This window comes from Sapajus apella, unplaced genomic scaffold (assembly GCF_009761245.1).
Source record: "Sapajus apella isolate SASKATOON/1434 unplaced genomic scaffold, GSC_monkey_1.0 scaffold22, whole genome shotgun sequence".
Lineage (NCBI taxonomy): Eukaryota > Metazoa > Chordata > Mammalia > Primates > Cebidae > Sapajus > Sapajus apella.
Genome location: NW_022436962.1, coordinates 6,520,092 through 6,544,579, shown reverse-complemented (window position 1 = coordinate 6,544,579; position 24,488 = coordinate 6,520,092). Strand labels below are relative to the sequence as shown.

Sequence of the window (24,488 nt, the reverse complement as noted above, 5' to 3'; positions counted from 1 at the left end):
AAAAAAAAAAAAAAAAAAAAAAAAAAGATAAAAATTCAAGGGACAGATCTAAGCTATTTATTATTTCCAAAGAAGGTTAAGTTCAGGAGTGCTTACATTTGTTGGTTTTTAATGAAAAACTACTTTTTCCTTTAAGTTTAGATGCATTTTAACTGAATGTGTTTTGAAATACCAGTATGAACTCATGATGTGTTTTACCGTGTTTTTTTAATGTTTCTAGCTCTGTCCACAAGAGCCTAGAAATGACCGACTGACTGACAAAGAGCACCCTTGGTGCCAGATCACAGATTCTGAATCTCATTTTCCACTAAAAAACAAACAAACAAAAAACAAAACAACAGGGCTCCGTGTAAAAAAAAAGAAAATGGGTTATTCCAGATCCAAGGCAGGAAATGTCATAGCAGATAGCAGAGAAGCTTTTAAAATAACTAAATTTGTATCAGAACAGCTCAGGATCCAACTTCAAGGGGTTATTTGTCAAAGATGAGACAACTGAAGCATCGATAAGAACAAATTTCCAGCCGGGCGCGGTGACTCACGCCTGTAATCCCAGCACTTTGGGAGGCCAAGGAGGGGGATCGCTTGAGGTCAGGAGTTCAAGACCAGCCTGGCCAACATGGTGAAACCCGGTCTCTACTAAAAATACAAAATTAGCTGGGCGTGGTGGCGCGCGCCTGTAGTCCCAGCTACTCAGGAGGCTGAGGCAGGAGAATAGCTTGAACTTGGAAGGCGGAGGTTGCAGTGAGCCAAGATTGTGCCATTGCACTCCAGCCTGGGCAACAAGAGAAAAACTTCGTCTAAAAAAAAAAAATTTCATGGTTTGAAACACATGAAATACATAAGTTTATAAGGATCCCACACACACGCAAAAAAAAAAAAATTTACACATTTTGTCACCATTTGAGAATGCTAGGGAACCAATTCATTATTTTATTTTGAAAGCTGATAAATAAAGGGAACCAGCATTTATCCTGCTTTTCTATATTAACCAAAACTGGGTAACCGAAGAGTAGATGAGGGGAATTTCTCTTTAAGGAAACATTCCAGATAAAAAATGAAGCAGGAATGCTCGACTTAGAATATCACCATATTTTAATGCCATTTCTTACAGTTTGTACGAACAAACAAACAAAAAAAGAATATCACCATTTTGCAACCTGTAATGTATTAACAGATCTAGGCATTGAACATCAAAGGCTGCTAACATCATAAAAACAGAAGCAGCCTGCCATTCTGTGCCTTCAGATGGAAGAACACATCACCAATGCGTGAAGTCTTATTGCCCCAAAATCTAACCTGAACTTGATCGAGTCCTCATATTCATATTTTCTACAAACTCGTTATGATTCACATCAGCCTGTTCTTTTGCCTAAGACTGTGATTTCCTCTCCAATCTGAGTATTGATTTGACTTATTTGACATACTTCAATTAATTATTTCCTCTGTTAGCTTCTATTTCTGGAGTGTCTTTCTGATTGAGTTGTTTCTTTTCTGTTCTATTGAAGCTTCTTGTTTCAGATTAATATTTGAGGATCTAGAATGAACAATTAACTTCTTCCCTCTAAGAGCCATCCCTGTTTGCCTCTTTGTAAAAGTGGGTTGGGGCTGGGTGCGGTGGCTTACACCTGTAATCCCAGCACTTTGAGAGGCCGAGGCGAATGGATCACGAGGTCAGGAATTCTAGCCCAGGCTGGCCAATATGTGAAATCCTGTCTCTACAAAAAATACAAAAATTAGCTGGGTGTGGTTGGCATACACCTGTAATCCCAGGTACTCAGGAGGCCAAGACAGGAGAATAACTTGAACCTGGGAGGCAGAGGTTGCAGTGAGCGGGGATCGCACCACTGTACTCCAGCCTGGCAACACAGTGAGACTCCATCTAAAAAAAAAGTGTAAGGGAGGAGTGACCCATGGGGTCACTTCTGATGGCTCTCTCCAGCCCCCAGGACTCATACCATGCACTTTCCCCTGGCAGAATATCCGCTTTATTTAGACAAAAATACTTAGAACTTTAACCTGAGAATGGCTGGTTGCCACCATCAGCCGCTTGTGGGCACTAGCTCAGTGGTCGTGGAAATAGTTCTATAATTAAGAAACCAGATAACCATCTCAGGGCTCACTCCTCTTCTTTATGTTTGGTGCTCTGAACTGAGAATTTTTTTGAGGCCTTTTGTATAAAGATGCACCTGTGCAGTGGTGATCTCTTGCTTGTCTCTTGGACTGTGGATTTCTCTGCTTACATTTCTCCACCAATCCTGTTCTGTGGTCTCTCTATCTTCCAGGAATTCTCCAAATAGTGTGGTTTTCCAAGTAGTGTGGTTCAGGGCCATCTTTCTGTTTTTTTAGGTGAAATTTTGTTTTTGTTTTTTTGGGTAGGGGTATTGGAAGTTTTCGTTTTTTGTTCGTTTGTTGTTTTTGAGACATAGGCTTACTCTGTTGCCCAGGCTGCAGTGCAGTGGCTCAATCATGGTTCACTGTAGCCTCAAACTCCCAGGCTCAAGTGATCTTCCCATCCCCACCTCCAAAGTAGCTGGCACCACAGGCATGTGCTACCACACCCATTTAGTTTTTTTGGAATTTTTTTTTTTTTTTTTTTTTTGAGACAGAGTTTCACTCTTTTTACCCAGGCTGGAGTGCAACGGTGCGATCTCGGTTCACCGCAATCTCCGCCTCCTGGGTTCAGGCAATTCTCCTGCCTCAGCCTCCTGAGTAGCTGGGATTACAGGCATGCACCACCATGCCCAGCTAATGTTTTGTATTTTTACAAAAGAGACAGGGTTTCACCATGTTGACCAGGCTGGTCTCGATCTCTTGACCTTGTGATCCACCCACCTCGGCCTCCCAAAATGCTGGGATTACAGGCATGAGCCACCGTGCCCCGCCTGGAATTTTTGTAGAAACAGGTTTTGCCATGTTGCCCAGGCTGGTCTTGCATGCCTGGGCTCAAGTGATCCTCCGCCTTAGCCTTCCGAAGTGCTGAGATTCACACCTGAAGTTGAGATTACAGGCATGAGCCACCGCACCCAAGCTTAGTGGAATTTGGGGTAGGAAGAATTTGGGGTAGAGCATAGCTGCAAATATTTAGTTTGTCATCTTTATCCGTTTCCCCCACAATAGTTTTCAACAGTGGTGATTTTAAAAAGAACTCTCATCTTGTGACCAGATATTAATTCCTAATATGGTCTGCAGTCAGTCCTGGGAAAGAGAAAATGTAAAATAACTGTAGGAATATTATGAAATTGGCATATGGAAAGACCTAAGAGAATATCATAGTCTTATGCATAGCAAGTACTTTCCTAATTTCTCTAAGTTGACAAAAGTCCTTTTTCTCCCCAATCCTAGAACTGCTGACCATAGGGATTTCTTCAGTGCAGCGTCCCCAAGGAAGCTACCTCTTGGACACCTTGCGATCTCTCTTCTTTGCTTCCTCCCTGTCTGAGCAAAAATACTTCACTGTTCTGGTACACCTGGCAGATACTGATCCCAACTGGCTTGATCAAATGATCTCCAATATCTCAAGCCTCTTTCAACCATATATCCAGGCCAGACAGCTAGTAGTAATCAGCACTCCTCTTAAAAGCTATCTTCCCTTGCAGAACCTTAAGAAAAACTTTAATGGCACTACCGCCTATGTAAGCTTTCGCTCCAAGCAGAATGTGGATTATGCCTTCCTGATGAACTTTGCTACCAACCACTCTGACTATTTCCTGATGATCGAAGATGATGTGAAATGTGCCCCTGGATTTGTCTCCCAGATTGCTACTATACTGTCTGCCTGGGAAAGGAAAGCTTGGGTGACTCTGGAGTTCTCTAGGCTGGGCTTCATTGGAAAACTCTTTCATGCTAGGGATCTCCCCCGCTTTGTTCGTTTTCTTCTCCTCTTCTACCAAGAAATGCCCTGTGACCACCTTCTCTCCCATTTCCGTGACATTCTCATGCAGGAAAAACCAATCCAATTCTTCCCCTCCCTCTTCCAGCACATGGGCAATTACTCCTCCTCTGAAGGCCAAGTGAACAGCCTCACAGACAACGAGCTTGAGGGAAATGACATTGGCCCTCCCGGCAACCCTGCTGCCACCATTCACACTAATCTGAATGCTACCAATGCCTCTGTTCTCATGAATGCCTATAGTCTGGATAAGAATTTCTTTCATATCAAGAAGGCTAAGGCTGGCAGCCACTTGACTGTGGTTTTGGACATACCTGCTGTAGTATTCCGAGTTCAGGTGCTGACTGGCTCTGAAGTGAAAGGGGAAAAGCAGCTGAAAGAGGGACAGGTAGAACTGGGCTATGACTCTACCAATCGGATTAATGACTGTGATGACTACGTTCTGCTGGGGCTACTGGCGAATGGCATCCTGGATAAGCAGGTGTTATCTGAAGAGTCTGGGAAGAAGGTGAAATGTGTGAGATTGCTTGTAACAGCCGCTCTGCCCTCTGGATTCATAGTCAGGCACATCAACCTCTGGATTAAGTAACGTTTAAGTAACACATGGAGACTCCAGTAGGACTTCTGGGAGTGTTCAGGTTGGAGGTAGAGTCTATAGAAGTAATAAAACATTAAAATCTGGAAATTGGTCAGGTATATCTCTTTACTGGGTCCTTTCAGGGTTCTAAGTATAGAAGACACAGCAGGTTGAAAGGCCAAGAGAGGGTAATATCCTTTTGGTCACCTTCATGGGTGGTTCTGGTCCTAGAGTCATGGGTGGATAGAAGGAGTTTCCTAAAACGTTCTGTTTTTTCTTTTCTTTTCTTTCTTTCTCTCTCTCTTTTTTTTTTTTTTTTTTTTTGGATTCAAAGTCTCACTCTGTCACCCAGGCTGGAGTGCAATAGCATGATCATAGCTCACTGCAGCCTCCAACTTCGGACCCAAGTAATCCCCCACCTCTGCCTCCCAAGTAGCTGAGACCACAGATGCATGCCACCAGGTCTGGCTAATTTTTTTTTTTTTGTAGACATGGGGTCTCACTATATTGCCCAAACTGGTCTCAAACTCCTTGGCTCAAGTAATCCTCCTGCTTCAGCCTCTCAAAGTGCTGGGATGACAGGCATGAGCCACCGTGCCCAGCTCCTTCTCCAATGCTCTACCTAAAAGGGTTTACCATCCAAATTTCTTTCCTTGGATCAATAACGCCAGGTCTTTATAAAGAACAGGAACATGTGAGGAAGACTAACTGATCTCACGTCACAAGACTCTAACAGTGCATGAGAGAAGACAAAAGTTTTTCCACCAGCCAGGAAATGGATTCGTTAAAGACAACTTCCTGTGTGACAGGGAAAAGTTGATTGGCTAAGAACATGACTCTTTCCTCTGTGATCTCATTTTTCCATTACAAGGTATTCATTCATTTAATAAACATTTATTGAGTACCTTTTATGTGTAGGCGCAGTTCCCTTCTACGTAATCAGCCAAAATGCCAGAGAATTCCTTTTTAAATACCATTAAAATTACTAAAAATAATTTGCTGTGGCTTCTGCTAGCTCCTATAGTAATGTCTACGGGATCGTAGGTAACTTGGGTGTTTCTGGTAGCAAATACTTCGGATATTTTACTAACATCTTTATCTCAATCTATGAAATCGTTATTTCCAGAAAAATCTCATCCCTGAGTTCAACTCTTGCACAGTGTCTGCAGAGGTGTTTTTCACTACCTTGAAAACTATAATTCATGAAGGCAGGGAGAAAAGGAAAGGAAAGGAACACTTTAAGAGGAATACTTGGAGCTGGGTGTGGCGGCTGCTGCCTATAACCCTAGCACTTTGGGAAGTCAAGGGAGGAGGATCGCTTCAGGCCAGGAGTTCAAGATCAGTTTGGGGAACAAAGCGAGACCTCGTTTCTACCAAAAAAGAAAAAAGAAAAAAACCAGGTGTAGTTGTGCACACCTGTAGTCCCAGCTAATAGGGAGGCTGAGGCAGAAGGATTGCTTGAGCCTGGGAGGTCAAGGAGCTCCCAGTGAGCTATGATCATATCACTGCATCCCAATCTGGGTGACAGAACAAGATCCTGTCTCAAAAAATTAAATAAAATAAAAAGAGAAATACTTGGGAAGAACTCAAATAAAAAGCCAGACAGTGTCCTAATAAGTTATAACCAAAGTGGTTAGAAAGAGCTAGAAAATTTGGAACCAGGATAATGGCATGGGAACAAGAATAGGAGGTTGAGGTTTGAGGGCATCAGATGCAGGGGAATGGGGCACGCGTATACGGCAGCCATGAGAGTGTAGGGAACAAATCTCCACAGTGCCCAGCATGACTGGCTCCATGCTCCCCTTTTGACCTACCACAGTGTGGTGCCAAGGCTTCACCTCCCATGGGCTGTGACCAACCACAGCAGAATGGCACTAAGCCAGCCCCTTTTGGCAAGATGAAAGACACCTCTGAGTGGTGATTTTAGCCTGAGGACTCCCCATAAGCCTATTCCAAACTTTCTTGGACCACACTGCAGTCCTGGCCTTTCCCTAGCCAATCCTCCTTTCTCTGTCACCTTCCACAGTTGTCACACCTTCACTACAGTCTGAATTATCTCCCTGCCTTTTCCTTCTCCCTTCACTAATACATCTCTTTGATGTCTAACCCCAGTTTTTGTGTCAGCTCCTTGGCAAGTGTGAACTAACGCAAATTTTCCAAAATTTGCGTTAGTTCTGTGATCTAAGAAAACAGATGGCAAGATGAGGGCTTGGGACTGGCTTATCCCAGCTTTCAGAGAGTGGTGGTAATAGAGGTTAAAATAGGCTGGTAGAGCATGGCATCGCTGTGGAAAAAAATCTACAGACAAGGCCAGGGATTGTGGCTCACACCTGTAATCCCAGCACATTGGGAGTCCAAGGTAGGTGGATCACCTGAGGTCAGGAGTTTGAGACCAGCCTGTCCAATATGGTGAAACCCTGTCTCTACTTAAAAAAAAAAAAAAATACAAAAAAAAAAAAAAATTAGCCAGGCATGGTGATATGTGCCTGTAGTCCCGGCAACTCTGGAGACTAAGACAGGAGAATTGCTTGAACTGAGGAGGCAGAGGTTGCAGTGAGCAGAGATCGCCCACTGCACTCCAGCCTCAGCAACAGAGTGGGACTCCATCTCAAAAAAAAAAAAAAAAAAATTACAGGCAGCGACTAAGGATGCTGCTTAACATCTGCAACCAAAACAAAGCAAGAATGAAGGAGCAGGAGTCTGAGGACAGTCATCCCAATTAAAAAGTCACAATCGACCAGGCGCAGTGGCTCATGCCTATAATCCCAGCACGTTGGGGGCTGAGGTGGGCAGATCACAAGGTCAGGAGATCGAGACCATCCTGGTTAACACGATGAAAGCTAATACAGTAAAACCCCATCTCTACTAAAAACACAAAAAATTAGCCAGGCGTGGTGGCACACAGCTATACTCCCAGCTACTCGGGAGGCTGAGGCAGAAGAATCACTTGAATCCGGGAGGCGGAGGTTGTGGTGAGCCAAGACCAGCCACTGCACTCCAGCCTGGCGACAGAGTGAGACTCAGTCTCAAAAAAAAAAAAAAAAAAAGAGTCACAATCCTTGCTTAGTTCCTGAACTTGAGCAATTTTCAGATCCATACTGATTGATAGAGGAGATGGTCAGGTCCTTAGAAGGAAAGAACCCAGGACACTGAAACATGCAGATCCTCTAACAGTTCCCCCAGTCTTTACCCAAAGAGTCATCTGTATAGGCTTATGCAACTCTGGCATACTCAGACATTTTCACAACTATTGAACACAAGGTCTGAGTTGATGTTGATGCCCAGAGATTCAAAGCTTAAGGCTTAAGGGGCCCAGGTTATAAATGGAGTCTTTGCCAAAATCATGCTTATCATGAGACCACTGGGTCCACAGACCCATACAGTGGTCCTTTCCCAGACCCTAAGCAGGAACTGATACATTTGTCTCAAATATAAGTTAATGCATATTGGGACACAATATTAGCTCCTTGGCCTATGGAATAAAAGCAATCATAGTGGGGAAGACTAAGCCTCTGACACTGCCCCCATCCTTGGCCAAGATAGTAAATCAAAAAGTATTATATCCCAGGTTAGGGAATGATGGCAGAGATTAGAGCCACCATTAAAGACCTAAAAGATACAGGGCTAGTGGTCCTTAGTGTATGTCTGTTTCATTCATTAGTCTGGTCCCTGCAGAAACCACATGGATCCTGAAAAATGACCATAGACTGCCACAAACTCATCCAATTAAGTAGCCCTGATCACACCTGCTGTGCCAAACATGGTGTCATTACTGAAACATATTAGTAAGCCCTTGGGTTTATGGTACACAGTTATTGATTTGGCAAATGCGTTCTTGTCTATTCTGATTATAAAAGGTCAGAAACAGGCTGGGCGCGGTGGCTCAAGCCTGTAATCCCAGCACTTTGGGAGGCCGAGGCGGGTGGATCACGAGGTCAAGAGATCGAGACCATCCTGGTCAACACGGTGAAACCCCGTCTCTACTAAAAATACAAAACATTAGCTGGGCATGGTGGCGCGTGCCTGTAATCCCAGCTATTGAGGAGGTTGAGGCAGGAGAATTGCCTGAACCCAGGAGGTGGAGGTTGTGGTGAGCCGAGATCGCGCCATTGCACTCCAGCCTGGGTAACAAGAGTGAAACTCCGTCTCAAAAAAAAAAAAAAAAAAAAAAAAAAGGTCAGAAACATTTCAAATTCACGGGAAATGACAATATGCATTCATATTTTTGCCCAAGAACTATGTTAACTCTCTAGGCCTCTGTCTCAATAAATTCCAAACAGATTTAGACTGCCTAGACATCCCACAGAACGCCGTACCAATGTATCACATTGATGACATCGTGCTTATTAGGCAGCACAAGCAAGCAGTCACTTAGACGCTAGAGGCCTTGGTAATAGGGTAGGAAAAAAACCCTGCAAAGATTTAGATACTTGCCCCACTTGACTGAAGTTTTTAGGGCTCCAAAGTTCAGGGGAATGTCAGGATAGTCTCTCCAAAGTAAAGGACAAATTGCTGCATCTTACATCCTCTAGCATGAAAATGAAAGCACAGAGCCTTGTAGGTTTCCCTAGGTTCCGGAAACAATATTTTCCATGCCTGGGAATACTGCTCCAGCTCCTTTACTAGGTAACACTGAAAGCTGCAAGCTTAGAGGAAGTCCTGGAGCAAGAAAGGGCTTTACAGCAGGTCCAGACTACAAGGAAAGAAGTCTTGCAATTTGGACCGTATGATCCAGCACTCTTGGTGGTGTCAGAGAGTGATGGGGAAAGATACAAGGAAGAGTTTGTGACAAGCCCCAGTGGGGAATCACAGCACAAGCCCCTGGGATTCTGGAGTAAGACCATATCATCTACAACAGAGAATTACAGGCTTTCTCAGAAACAGCTGTTGATAAGCAGCTGAGTCCTGGTGGATACAAAATGTTTCAACATGGGCACTTTGTCAATGTGTCCAAAACTTCCCATTATGAGCTGAATTCTGTCATAAGGTCAGAAGTCACAGTGTCATACAGGCCCAGCAGCAGTCCATCAAAAGATGAAAATGGCACTTCTGGGATCAAGCCTGAGCAGGGCAGGATATGAGTCAGCTGCAAGAGCAGGTAGTTTAGACTTCCATGTCAACCAGCACAGTGGCACCAGACCCTCTCCCAGCTCACACCCATGGCCATATGGAGGGACCCACATGACCAGCTGGAGGAAAGGGAAAAGGCTTAACCTTGGTGTAAATATAGGTCTGCTCAGTATGTAGTTAGGGTGGGATGCAGTGGCTCATGCCTGTAATCCCAGTACTTTGGAAGGCTGAGGCCAGCAGATCACTTGAGTTCAGGAATTCAAGACAAGCCTGGGCAACGTGGTGAAAGCCGGGCATGATGGTGTGTGTCTATAGTTCCAGTTACTTTGGTGCCTGAGGAGGGAGGATCGCTTGAGCCCAGGGGGTCAAGTCTGTAGTGAGCTGTGTTCGTGCCACTGCACTCCACCCTGGATGACAAAATGAGACCCTGTGTCAAAAAATTATTTATCTATATAAACACACACACACACACACACACACACACACAGTGGATAGGAACTGAAAATGGATGGTAGCTGCATGACAGTCACATTCAGGGACAACCTTAAAACACAGTAAAGAAAGAAAATCTTCCCAATGGGTAGAGCTCTGAGCAGTGTGTCTGGTCATTCATCATTCCTGGACAGTGGCCAAAGGTCTGGCTATCTGATCAGGGACCTGGAAGGAAAAGGACTAGAAGCTGAGCTAAGAGGACTGGGATAGAGGAATGTGGAAGGACAAATGGGCTTGTGTACAAAGTGTGAAGAATTTTGCATCTTCAAAAGTACCCACCAGAAACTATCCCCATGAAAGTTTCTGGGGAAAGAGGTTCTGAACAACTGTATAGACCAATGACTCAGCCAGTTGACATTAGCCAACCTGAAAGTGTCATGAGGACACATGAATGGAGTGGCTACAGTGGCAGATACGGAGGTTCCATATGGACTCAACGGCATGGACTCCCACTTACCAAAACTGGCCTAGCTACTGCTGCCTTTGAATATCCATTCTGTCAGCACCAAAGACCAGTGTAAGTCCCCAACATGGCCCCTCTCTTTGAGATGACCAAACAGACAATCGGTGGCAAGTTCACTATACTGGGCCTTTCTATCGTGAAAGGCCAGTGGTTCATCCTCATAGAGCATCGTTTCTGGATATGGTTTGCCTTTTCCAGTGGGTAGAGCTGTGTCCCACACTGTGTCCCACAGTGTCCCAGCCAGCACCACTATCTAGAAGCTTATAAAATGCATGGCATCAGGCATGGAATCTCACACAACATAGCGTCCAGCCAGGGGACCCACTTCACAGCAGGGGAGGTACAGAAGTGGGTCCCCGACCGTCAGATCTACTGGCCATATTATATTACCCTCCCCCTAGAAGCAGCTGGCCTCATGGAGCACTGGCATCTCTTTCTAAAGGTCAGCTGAAGTGCCCTCTCAGAGATGACACTCTGAAATGATGGCATGCCATGCTTCAGGATGAGGCATATGTATTACATCAGAGATCTTTGTATGGCTTCCAAAGGAAGAATACATAGGTCTGGGAATCTAAGGGTGGATACAGGCATGGACTCCATGTACCATCATCACTTCAACGGCCCAATAGGGGATTTTATATTTCCCATCCCTGCAACTTTGGACTCTTCAGGGTTGGAAGAGCTGATTCCCCAGAATTAGAAAAAGGCATTCCTTTCTAAAGCATACGGCTCCCAATTTGAAAAGCCCAAACTGGAGCTTTTATTGGTGGATTTTAGTTTCCTGCCATTCCCCTTGTATAGAACATAAGCTGTGCAGCAACCCAGATGAAGAGGCCCTGGGCTTGAGATGTTCAGCTCAGAGATGGGGTACATTTCTGATACAAAGCTATGCATTCCAAAAAATGCCATCTGAAGCAAACAAGCAAAAATAGGCCTTAGTTATTTAAAAAGAGTATTAGTAGTCAAGCCCCTGTTAGCTGGCTTGGGTACTAGTTCAGGATCTCCACTAGGCATTACATGCCAGTTGGGGAGAGGGAAGGATCCAGAGAAACTCCAATAACTCTTGGCCTTCCAGGTTAGGAGGCTGTCCCATATGACAGACTAATCCTGACCGTATCACCAGTGAGCCTAGGGCATCTGGTCCCAGTGGCAGCGTAGTCAAAGTGACTCCACACCTTCCTGGAATGCAGGCTACGGTCTGTAGATATCTACCCAGCTGTCTGACCCAATTTCTTTGCAAAGAGAGCTGTGGGTGACTGTAGAGAGCCCCATACTCATTCAAAACATCTGGGATGAGGCCAAAATCAATGTAAGGAGTAATGAGCTCCTCCCAACTTCTCCCAGCCCTTTCTGATATTTTCTAACATCCCACGTAGAGGCCAAGTTGAGTAGGAAGCCCAATGTAGAAGAGAGGTTGAGAAGGAAACTCTAGTGCACACAGCCCTGTTTTCAGTAACTGCTTCTGCTTCGTTTTTCTCCTACTATATTGTCCCCACCCATCTTAGATCAATCTGTCCATCATGCTGTCTTTTACTGATCTTTTGTACATTCTAAAAGCTATTTGTGGGGGGAAGATCAGAGAACATACTTGGTGCTGGAGGTCAACGTTAAGTTGGGTATCCTAAGGTCCCTAAGCTAAGTCTTCCCAAGAGTTAGAGTCTGGAAATGCTAATACCAAGAAGAGCCATGGCCAAAGGCAGGAGCAGGCAGCATCAACCTCCCAGGCTTAAACAATCCTCCCACCTCTGCCTCCCGAGTAGCTGGAACTACAGTTGCATGCCACCACAGCCAGCTAATTTTTAAGAAAAATTTACAGACACAGGGTCTCACTATGTTGCCCAGGCTGATTTCAAACTTCTGACCTCAAGCAATCCTCCCATCTTGGCCTCCCAAAATTCTGGAATTATAGGTATGAGCTAGAGCACCTGGCCCGTTTTCCTTTACACAGGATCAGAAGGGGTGATTGAAACATTTGATAACCTGGATGCAACAAGCACTTTCCAATCAAAACAGACACTGGCTCCAACACTTGGGCATGGTCCTAGAAGCCCCCTGTAGAGCCAGGACTTAATTCTTTTCTTGCTAAGGTCCTGGAAGTTCTGGGGAGCCTGAGGGAAAGGGCAAAGGTGGCTAGGACATGGTGCACACCTAAAGACAGCAATGTTTACTAACTGGTTCCCGGGTGAACACCAACCCTGCATTATTCACAAGAGTCTTCACAATCTGGATGAAACTTCTCAGACTCTGCCGGGCGTGGTGGCTCACACCTGTAACCCCAGCATTTGGGGAGGCCAAGACAGGAGAATTGCTTGAGCTTAGGAAGTTTGAGACCAGCCTTGGCAACATGGTGAAACCCTATCTTTACAAAAACTTCAAAAATTAGCCGGGCGTGGTGGTGCAGGCCTGTAATCCCAGATAGTTGGGAGGCAAAGCAGGAGGATCATTTAAGCCCAGGAGAGCAAGCCTGCAGTAAGTACACATTTGTCAAAACTCAGCTTTAGAATGTACAGAAGATCAGTAAAAGACAGCATGATGGACAGATTCGTATAAGATGGGTGGTACAATATAGTAGGAGAAAGCAAAACAGAAGCAGTTACTGAAAACAGGGCTGTGTGCACTGGAGTTTTCTACTCAGCCACATGGTTGGGAGGCAAGGCAGGAGGATCACGTAAGCCCAGGAGAGAAAGGCTGTAGTAAGCCATGATCGTGTCAGCACTCCAGCCTGGGCAATGCAGTGAGACCCTGTCTCCAAAAATAAAAATAAAAGGGAGAAATGTTATGTGTTGCTTTTCCAAAAAGTTCCTCGGCACTAATAAAGCTTGGAAAAGCTGGCAAGCTCTAGTTGGTAAGTGCTGGCCGTTGTTAAAATGAGTCCTAGTCTAAGCAAGTTGTTTCAGTGGCTACTAAATGAAAATGACTTCAGGTCACAGCAGGCAGTTTCAGCGGCCAGGCTTGCCCAGGATTACGTTGTTGGAACAATACTATGTTCCCCGAGTGTCTTTCCCACCTGCCCCCTTGACTCTGTTTTTGTTGGGCATTTACTGGCTTATGATAAGACATATTACAAAGGATGCAGATGAAGAGATGAATAGGGCGAGGTGTGGAGAATGGGATGTGGAGCTTCCATGCCCTGGGCTCACCACCCTCCCGCAACCTCCTGTAAACCTTGGTGTTTCCCTGAGTTCTGTAAGCGCTCCAGCAAATTAATAAAGCCCAAAGAAGTGGTTGTGGGAACCCCAACTTAAAGCTAGTCAGTCAGAAGTTCCAGAGGCCTGGACTTTCAACTAGTGTCTGAAGGGTAGGGGTGGTTCGTAGGACTGAGCCCTCAATCTATGGGATCTGATGCTGTCTCCAGTGTCAGAATTGAACTCAGCTGGAGAACACCCAGCTGGTATCTGCTGCAGAATTGATTGTTGCTTAGTGTGTGGGAAAACAAAATAAAACAGAAACCACGTGTTCTCAGAGGTCTTCTGTGTTGACTGTTGTTGTGTGAAAGAATAGAAAAAATAGTTTATTTTCATAGAGATGATTTCTCGCCATGTTGCCCAGGGTGGTCTCGAACTCCTGGGCTCAAGGGATCCACCCACCTTGGCCTCCTGAAGTGATGGGATTACAGGCGTGAGCCCGGGGAGGTTAAAGCTGCAGTGAGCTGTGATTGTACCACTGGGAAACAGAGTGAGACCCTATCTCAAAAAAAAGTGGAAATATATAGAAACCTGATTTATAGTAGAGGTGGCACTACAAATGATTGAGAATAGGATGTTCAGTTCTAGTAAGTAGTTCAAGGATTCATGGTCATTCACATGAGAAAAAGAATATGATTGAAACCCTAACTAACACACTGGATAAGAATCCACCCTACATAACTGCAAGAAGAAGACCATAGGAGACCATCACCACGACCTCAGAGTAGGGGGGGAAAAAGGCAATGTGATACTATTTACAATAGTAAAGATATCAAATAGGTCAATGAAACTAAAAAGATTAAAAAGAGCCCCAAACTTATACAGTTAATTGAATTTGACAAGGTGACAAAGCAATTCAAAGGATAAGGGAAAGTCTTTTCCACAAATGGTGCTGGAACAACTAGCTAGTGGTGCAGAAAAATGGACCTCAGCCCCAACCTCATCTCATACGCAAATATTAATTTGAGATGAATCACCACCCTAAAGGTAAAAATGAACACTATCAAGTCTCTAGAAGGAAATGTAAGAGAATGTCTTTCCAGCCTTGGGATAAAACCATTTTTTTTGTTGTTTTTTTAAATTGGCACGTTATAACTGTACACATTTAAAGGGCATAGAGGAATGTTGCAAGGCATGTACCGTGAGGTGATCAGCTCAGGGGATTAACATATCCCTCATCTGAAACATGTGTCATTGCTTTGTGTTGAGAATGTTCAATACCCTCCTTCCAGCTGTTTGAAAGTATATAGTACATTTTGTTAACTACAGTCATCCTGCAGTGCTATAGAACACTGGAGCCCATTGCTCCCATCTAGCTGTCATTTCATATTCTTTAACAAATCTCTTGATATTTCTTTTTTTTGTTTTGTTTTTTTGAGACGGAATTTCACTCTTGTCACCAGGCTGGAGTGCAATGACGCGATCTCGGCTCACTGCAGCCTCCCCCTCCCGGGTTCAAGCAATTCTCCTGCCTCAGCCTCCTGAGTAGGTGGGACTACAGGCTGTGCCACCAATCCCAACTAATTTTTGTATTTTTAGTAGAGACGGGGTTTCACCATGTTGACCAGGATGGTCTTGATCTCTCGACCTCGTGATCCACCCGCCTCGGCCTCCCAAAGTGCTGGGATCATAGGCGTAAGCCACCGTGCCTGGCCTTGATATTTCTTAAATAGGACCAAAAAAAAAAATCACTGACCATGAAGGAAAAATATATAAACTGAACTTCTCAAAATTACACATAATTTTTGTCTTAGCAAGATGTAGTGTAAATTTATTAACGTGGGACATACAGTATAAAGATTTCAGTTGGAATGAATGATATTTATTAAGCCAAAAAAGGAAAAAAAGGAGGGATGTACATCAAGTTTTAGCTACACTGTTGATATACAAATATGCAGATTTTATCACTGAAAAAAATCTCAATTGTGTTTCTTCATCAGATCTTCAACTGAACCTAGAACTTTTTCACACCTCAATTAGGAAAGAAAAAAACAAAACAAAAAAACTCAGAAAAAAATAAACTATAAGTTGATTGGCTGCTGAGTGAGACAGCACGGACTTTACAGAGACCTACACGGCATCATGCCATGAGGGGCAGTGTCTGGCGATATACGTAATTTTTCAATGCAAAAACAAAATGTGTTTGTGATCTTCCCTGTCTTAACTTTAATATAAATCTTTAAAGAGTTGGTTGTTGGTTGGTTGTTTTCTAGAAGAGAAAAGGAGGGGTCAGAAAAAGAGGAAAAATTGAATGAACAGGATTCAAGGGGAAACAGGAAGACAGGGAAGGAAAAACACTAGTTAAAAGAAGTCATGCCCCAATAGAAGTATATGGTTTTAAAATATATGGCCTTGTCAGAACTACACGAGTATAAGTAAAATTGTAAGTGTAGGGAGGAAGAACTGGAAATTCATTCTTAGCAATGGAAAAGAAGGAATAAAGAGAAGCATGGCTCATGCCTGCAATCCCAGCACTTTGGGACGCCGAAGAAGGTGGATCATTTGAAGTCAGAAATTCTAGATCAGCTTGGCCAACATTGTGAGACCCCATCTCTATTAAAAATACAAAAATTAGCTGGGCATGGTGGCATGTGCCTGTAGTCCCAGCTACTCAGGAGGCTGAGGTAGGAGAATCGCTTAAACCCAGGAGGTGGAAGTGGCAGTGAGCCGAGATTGTACCACTGCACTCCAGCCTGGGTGACTGAGTGAGACTCCGTCTCAAAAATAAATAAAAAATAAAAATAAAAAAAAAGAAAAGGAAACATCAGCGGCCCACTGGGCAGTTGTGGGCTCAAGAGAGAACTAGAGACTTGAAGACCAATTTTTGGTGACCAGGAGACGCCCCAGGCAGCACAGTGAGGCAGTATCCTGGGGACAGAGGTGCAGCATGGCAGCGGTGACTCATCCAGGGGGTCCTCTCATATGGAAAGAGGTCATTCAAAAGTCACCTTTGTCAACTGTCTTTGAGTCTGTCAGTTTGACTCTGAAAGTAACTGACAGTTACTTTCCAAATATTGGGGTTTGAGGTAGAAGACTGGAAAGCTGGTTTTGAAAATATATCCTGCCCCACAACGCTGCTTCACCTAGAAACAGGGCTTGACATGAGGCCAGAGGGGTGAGCAGCCCCCATTCAGGGAGAACAATGGTTGTCAGGTGGGGTCTCCTGGGAGGGATGGCTAGTTTCAGCTACCTCAGAGGAGCCCCTCTGGGACCCCACCCTTCATTAAAGGTTTTTCTCCTTGAATTTGGAGAAATCCCTGCTCTTTGATAAGCCCTCAAGCCACATTTTCTATTAGACAAAAAAGACGTCAGTGGATATAGTGCTTCCAACATGGTGAAGACTTGCACATGACTGGAAGTTTCTGGTCACTTTGAGATTTCATCCTTCTTACCAGTCCCAGCATGGAGAAGATATACCAATAAGCGTTTCCTTCGATCCCTCTGATTTGATTGAAAACCTCATATATCTGCCTGACATAACCCTGGAAAGTCTCAGAGGCAAAAGTAATGTGGAACTAATAGACAAGACCCAATTTATTGATCAACAAACCCAGGAGGAGTCTTTGGCTTGAATTTGACATCTGGGGGAAAAATATAATTAACTCCTTGATTTCCTCTTCCTGCTAACGCACCCCTCTGATTGGATCTCTAAACCAGAGTGGATAAAAGAAGGTAGCTCCTCCAATTTCACCTGGAAAAGCAGGGAAAGGATAAAGAAGGTGGAGGCTGAATAGAATCAACCTCTATGATCTTTGTCTTTCCTTAGATGGCAGAAGTGATGGGAAGAGTTGAACCGGGAGGGAGAAGTTTAAGGAAATAATTAAGCAGTGATGTGCAGGAAGAGGGATGAGGGGAAAGAGATGTGAGGATGCCAGGCAGAAGGAAATACCCAGATGCTCTCTGAGCAAGATGAACTCAGGATACAAGTAACCAGCTCACATTTCTTTGCAGAGCTGCTCCTGGCCCCAGCACCATGCACTGCTGCCTGTCGAGATACATCATTGTTGCTGTGTCCTTGGCCATCCTGGGCTTCATTCTCCAAGGGAATAAAGAAGAGCATGTTGAGCACAGTGTATTGTTGGTGAGTACCGGAGATCGAGGCTGCAGCAATTTGTCAACCCTTCAGTAGGAGGGAAAGTTTGCCAAATCTGTGAAGCATGTTGGTCTCATCATAGTAGTTCTAAGGAGAGAACATGCGAACAATCAGGAGAAAGTCAGAGAAAAAGTATGAACTAGCCTTGAAATATGGGTGGGATATGACTAGAGGCAGGGAGGAAGAAAGGGAACTCCAGGTGTGGAGAGGGTGGTAATCAGCCACCTCTAGAGGACCAGGCTGACTGGTAGGACCAGCAGGCAATGAGGACCTGTGTGCTGGCCACCTCCCAAGCAGGACCTGGGCACGGACATGTTATTTTTCCCATTTCTCACATGAAGGATTGGAAACAGCTTCCCCAAGTGTACAACATCTGCAAGTGAGGAGACCAAACCACACACAGTTCCTGGCCAGGCTTTGAAATCCACATTTTTCCTAAAACACCTCAGACCAGCCAAAGCTAAGCATAGGGCAGGTGTGGGGAGTGGTTCAGAATGTGTGCATGGTCAGATATGAGCAAGAGAAAGGACTCTAGAATTGAGGCACTGGGCACCAGCACTTCTCTCAGAACCGAGCCCAGGCCTAAGCCGAGGTGGACCAGACCTTGGTTAGCCTGATGACGGTGGGGGCAGGCAGGTGCTTACTCCACACAAGCCTCGGCCCTTCCCACAGGCCCTCCACACAAGCCTGGGAGCCCCACTTCCCGACTCAGGATCCATGACATCTGCTGGAAAGCCCTGAGTGTTCTTATGACGAGGTGGGAAGAGTGGTTCCCTGAGCCCTGATGCTGGGCCTCCCAAGGAACAGGAAGCTGAGGCTTGCCTAGCCTGTTTTACAGGGTGATCTGATCCTAAATTGTCTTCAGAGAATCTGGGGATGAATGTCAGGACTGACATATCTTATCCTCAGAAGGAGAAGGAGGACATAGCTTGGCAGACAGTTCAGGAACAAATCAGCTCTGAAAGCAAGAACCATCTGCAGACCTTCAAGGAGATGCAGAGAGACTCCCCTCTTTTCCAGCATGCCAGCTACCAATTCCTGGCTGGAGCCCCTCCCCGGGAAAAGAGTGAGTAGCTGGGAGGGAGTGGTCAGACTGGGAGAAGGCCAGATAGGGTATTTCAGCCAGAAAAAGGAAGGAGGGTCAAAAAGGGAAGTGACTGGCACGTGGCGAGCAAAGAGGGTGCTCTGAGGCAGGGCCACGCTGTGGAATTTGGTGCACGTTATAATTCCGAGTGTGTTTTCCTCCCACCTGGTCACCCCTTGAATGACCAATAGAACAGAAGGGCCATAGTGTCCCCGAGAAGGAGCTGTCCCATAGTGAAGCTCAGTCATGGCAGGCCCCCAAGGAGGGGAAGACAGGAAGGGGGAGGAGCTGGAGGGAGCCACGGGAAAAGCCATTGGGTGGAGGGCAAAGAGGGCCATGTGGACTTCTGGGCTAAGTGCACTAGACTGCTAGAGTCTTGAGTGTACATAGATTTCCTGACATTCTCGAATCCACAGGTTGACCTGTGTAGCTGAGATAACTCTGAAGGTCTAGGCCAGGCTAAGATACTTTGCCAAGCCAGCAAACTTCCCTTTGGTACCTGGCAGCCTTGCCCCTGAGAGAGCCTTGCCCTTCACAAAGCTTTCCCAAGAGCCTTCCAAAGTATTGACCACAATACTCTGACCAAATAAAACCGTATCACAATTTTTGATCAGCTATTAACCTCCCATGTGGACTACAAGCCCTAGGAAAAGGAATGTGAATTGTCACTGGGATTGGCATAAGGGAAAGGATTGGGAGGAGAGTCCTAGGAACTCTTCACCCTCCTGAAGTGCTAATGTGCCTCATGTCTCCCCCAGGACTGCTGACCCTGGGAATTGCCTCAATGCAGCATCCTCGTGGGAGCTACCTCTTGGACACCCTGCAGTCCGTGTTCCAAGCTTCCTCAGAAAGTGAGCTGGAGTATATCGTGGTGCTGGTCCACCTGTCAGGTCCTGACCCTGAGTGGCTCAGCAAAACAGTTGCCAATATTTCAGGTCTCTTCACATCACAGATTGGGGCAGGGAAGCTGCTGGTGATCCATGGTGGCTCTCCTCTCCCAGGAGATCTAAGTGACATTAATCACTCATCACCCTGTGAAGCCCTCTATTCCAGGCAGAAAGTAGATCATGCCCTCCTCATGAACTTTGCCAGCAACCTCTCTGATTACTTTCTACTGTTGGAAGATCATATTTATTGCACCCCTAAATTTGTTGCTGCCATCTCTTTGGCATTATCAGCCTGGAAAGAACTACCTTGGGTGATCCTGGAGTTCGCCCACCTGAGCATCTCTGGGAAAGTTTTCCACACCAGTGACCTCTCCCGCCTGACACCTTTCTTCCTCCTCTTCCAGAAGGACACTCCTACTCACTTGCTTCTCTCTGAATTTCGTCTTCTCTTGGCCCAGAATGTTCCTATTCATTTCAGTCCCTCTGTCTTCCACCACACAGCTGATTATTCCGTGTTTGGCGACATATGCTTTCCCGTGGAGAAGGATAGGGTCTTTGGTGAACCAGACAACCCTGCTGCTACTGTCCTCACTGACATGGTATCAATATTGGCTGTGATGCCACAATACGCCTATACACTGAACGAGGAGGGCTACTATACCTTAGATCCTTTAAAAGGAAACTACTTGACAGTGATTCTGGACAGGCCACAAAGAGTCACCCGGATAGCGGTGCTGACAGGCTCTGACAAAGAAGGGAGGTACCAACTGCAGCAGGGGCAAGTGGAACTGGGCTATGATCCCCAGGAGGACCCCAAAGGCTGCACTCGCTATGCCCTGCTAGGGCCGCTGGTGGGAGGGAATTTGGATCAGATAGTATTTTCTGAAAAAGAGTCTGTGGAAGAGTTGAGTTGTATCCGACTGCTGGTGTTGGCATCTCAAGAGTCTTGGCTCCTGATCAGGCAGATCAAAGTCTGGACTGAGCCTGAGGAAGAAGAGAAATAGAGGGCACAGTGGGGATTCTGAAAGAACTGCCTTTGAGAATGGAATCTATATGGTTGGGAAGAAATAAATTTACACACCAATCAAGGGCTGTTCATTCTTAGTAGGGTGGTCATACAATTTATTGTTCAAACTGGACACTTTTGAAAGTGAAAGGAAGCACTCTTTAAAAACCGCACTAGAACGATAGGTACAAACCGGGACTGTCCTGGGCAAGATGAGATGCAGTGTCCCCCTAATGATGAGTTTTAAGGTAGATGACACAGTCTGATGAGGGGTGAAGACAAGACAACATCCTTCTGGCTTCCAAGGGCCAGAGAGAGGGAAGGTGTCACCATGAACTGACTTGTTCTTGTCTATATACAGGTATAACATCCTCAGATCTCTCTTTGAGGGAATTATTGATCTATCTAGAGTTGGTAATAGTCTTAATAGTATATTTATGATGCTGGAACTGACTTTAGTTCACATCTGTAGACCCAAACCTTCAATGTACCAAGGTTGAGATCTTTCCAGAGCAAAGTTTGCTGAGCTGGGTTTAAGGAATGGATGCTTCAAGTATCTGCTAATTTCCTAGAACTATGTGCAAAATTTGCTGTAGGCTCATATGTCCATTTTTTCTAAGGAGAGGATACTTCACTTTGATTCAAGCACTGAGATGTTCCATATCTTCTCCTAAAAAGTTAAGAATAGCTAAACCAGCAGCTGTAATCTTAAGGGAAGAAACAATGTTACTTACAGCAGAATCTTTCTATTTCCATTGGAAAATAAGGAGTTAGGATTACACATTCTTTCATGTATCTAATCAGCAAATATCTGGATGCATACTTAGTGCTGGATGCTTTTAAAGGCGGTATGAATAATAAGATGAACTAAACATTGATGATACCAGCAAGGGACTTAACAGCAAAAATCAGTAATTAAAATGAATTGTGACACAGATATCAATTCTCTCTAAATTGAATAAATTGATGAACCCCAATAGAAACACAAATGAGGTATTTTGTAGTTTCTTTTGTTTTTGAAATTTTCCCTTAAGTTAAACTTGCAGAAAAATATATTTGTGCCTAGCCAGTTGCCTCTCACTAGAATGTTTATTCTCCCGTTTCGTTAGAAACAGAATAATGTCATGGGAGACTGTGTGTACATTTAAAAAAGAAGAAAATGCCCATGATTCTTGAAATTTAGATTGGATAAAGCAAAAAAATGCTTTGGGTGGAATTTCCATTTTAAAATTCCAATGGAGGCTTCGTTAGCCAGCAGAAACCTTTTTCTGAGTTGGCCTGATGATTCTTCTTTACCTTGTTGCTTCACTGTTGCTTTAAATCAAATGCTTTATATATTTCGTTCAGCTTTTCTAGTTGCCTTCAAGTAGAGTTTATTTGAATTACGTAGCTTGGTATTAGAAAAAGATTTTATGTACAACTTGAAAAGATCTCAAGACACAGCATTAAATGAAAAAATCAAGCTTCAATACAATATACACAAATTATTCATTCATATATTTCTATTCAGCGTAATTATAAAAAGAACATGGAGGATTCCGTTACTGGCAATTTGTATGACTGTGAACCCTGTAAAAACACTCCTGGTTCAAATAACTAAGTATACTTCATGCAATACTTAAAAGCTGTTTTTAAGTTTATCGTTGAAATGAAAAGAAAATAAATCTCAGAGACCAAAAAAGGTAAACAAAATAGGAACCCAGATAGGTAGATAAGAACTTAAGGTACCTTTTGCCCTGAAGCAATTAACCAAGCACCTGCAATATTGAGCTCCTTTTGTAACAGCTATTTGAGCTGCGTGGAACAACAGAAAATGTCACGGATTACCCAAGATATCAAATATGACATGAGACCACCATGTAAACTGCAACATCAAAGGACTACACACTCATCTCAGGATGCTAAAAATAAACATCTACCATAAAACAGACCAAGTAAATTTTACCTATTTCGATCTTTGCACTATTAAGAGACAATCTTCCCTGATAACTCCTAATCATAAACTGTTCTTTATGTGGATTTGCAACCACCAAATTAACATGACCAGGGGCTCCCAAAAGTCTCCAGCCAAGATTGTATTTTAAATTAGTCACAATCCAAGTTGTAGCACTCCTCAAGATGCCTGGAAAAAACAAACGCAAATCTTTCAGAGGAATCTAGGACTCAGAATCTCCTCAAAGTTCTACAAAACGTAAGTTTATGGTAAAAAAAAAAAAAATAAAAATGCAAACACACAAGGAAATAAGCCCCCCCCAACTCCAGAAGAAGCAAAAAAACAAAAAATTAGAAGCAGAGCTGAAAAGACTTCAAATATTGGAAATGCCATACACAGAATTAAAGATAACTATTAACGTACTTTTTTTAAAAAGTCAGCCAGGCGTGGTGGCTCATGCCTGTAATATCAGCACTTTGGGAAGCTGAGGCGGGCAGATCACAAGGTCAGGAGTTCGAGACCAGCCTAGCCAATACCATGAAACTTTGTCTCTAACTAAAAATACAAAAATTAGCTGGGTGTGGTGGCAGGCGCCTATAGTCCCAGCTACTCGGGAGGCTGAGGCAGGAGAATTGCTTGAAGCTGGGAGGTGGAGGTTGCAGTGAGCTCAGATCGTGTCATTGCACTCTAGCCTGGGTGACAGAGCTAGACTCCGTCTCAAATAAACAAATAAATAAAAGTAAAAGTCAGCACTGACAATATAAGAATATGAAACTTTAAAAAGGACAAAGAGAACTTGATAAATAAATAGAACTAAAGAGGAAAAAATGTTATAATTGAAATTTAAAACCAATGAACACGTTAAAAAGCTGACTTGATGCAATCAAATAGAAAATTAGTGTAGAATTGAAGATATTATCCATAATGCAGCACAGGATTAAAAGATAGGGAAATAATATGAGATCGAAATTAAAGGCTTAGCAGACTGAAGAACAAATATAATTTCAGTCAGGGTTCTGCCCAAAAAGAACTGAGAATTAAGGAGCAGTAATGTTCAAGAAGGTATTAACTAAAAACTATTTTCCAGAACTGATGAAAGGAGCCAACTGTTAGATTGAGGAATCTCAATAAACAGGAAGAAAAATTAATAAAAAGAAATCAACCCATATCAGAGAAAAATACAGAACATCAAAGAAAAAATAAGTTACTAAAGGCAGCCAGAGAGAAAAGAAAGTTCACTTATAAAGGAAAATAATTACCCTGACAGGTAAGGCAGTGGCAACAATTTTGCCAGAAAACAAAACACTGTCTTCAAAATGTTCTAAGAAAATAAGCAGCAACTTACAATTAATTTCTCAACCAAATTGTCTTTCAACATAAGAAGATTCTTAAAAAACTAATAAACACGAAAAGCGGGGAGTACCAGAAGATCCTCATTACTAAAGGACATACTGCAAGAAGCAGGAATATCATTCCAGATGGGAGTCTAAGACGCATGAAAGAATGATATGTAAAGAAATTAGTAAATGTTGGCTGGGCATGGTGGCTCATGCCTGCAATCTCAGCACTTTGGGAGGCCTAGGTGGGTGGATCACCTGAGGTCAGAAGTTCAAAACCAGCCTGGCCAACATGATGAAACCCAGTCTCTAGTAAAAATGCTCTGGGTGACAAAGTGAGACTTCATCTCAAAAAAATAAAAATAAAAAGAAAATAAATAATGCCAATTAATAATCATACACTGGCCTCTAGGTGTTAAAGTAAAAAGAATCACGTCTCTCTCTTTAAATCAAAAGCCAGAAATGATGAAGC

The 24,488-nt window shown here is 43.9% G+C and overlaps 2 protein-coding genes across 2 annotated transcripts in view; both read left to right on the top strand.

Annotated features, from left to right (window-relative positions):
• Positions 1-4,478, top strand: part of LOC116558725 (alpha-1,3-mannosyl-glycoprotein 4-beta-N-acetylglucosaminyltransferase C-like) — a 17,094-nt gene extending 12,616 nt beyond the window's left edge. Inside the window, exon 3 of the mRNA XM_032288795.1 lies at positions 3,343-4,478. Within this exon, the coding sequence (XP_032144686.1) occupies positions 3,343-4,478 (1,136 nt within the window). The remainder of the gene's footprint in view (positions 1-3,342) is intronic.
• Positions 1-20,840, top strand: part of LOC116558723 (alpha-1,3-mannosyl-glycoprotein 4-beta-N-acetylglucosaminyltransferase-like protein MGAT4E) — a 63,927-nt gene extending 43,087 nt beyond the window's left edge. Inside the window, exons 4-5 of the mRNA XM_032288794.1 lie at positions 18,679-18,835; positions 19,612-20,840. Of these exons, the coding sequence (XP_032144685.1) occupies positions 18,679-18,835; positions 19,612-20,744 (1,290 nt within the window). The 3' untranslated portion in view covers positions 20,745-20,840. The remainder of the gene's footprint in view (positions 1-18,678; positions 18,836-19,611) is intronic.
• The last annotated feature ends 3,648 nt before the right edge of the window (positions 20,841-24,488 follow it).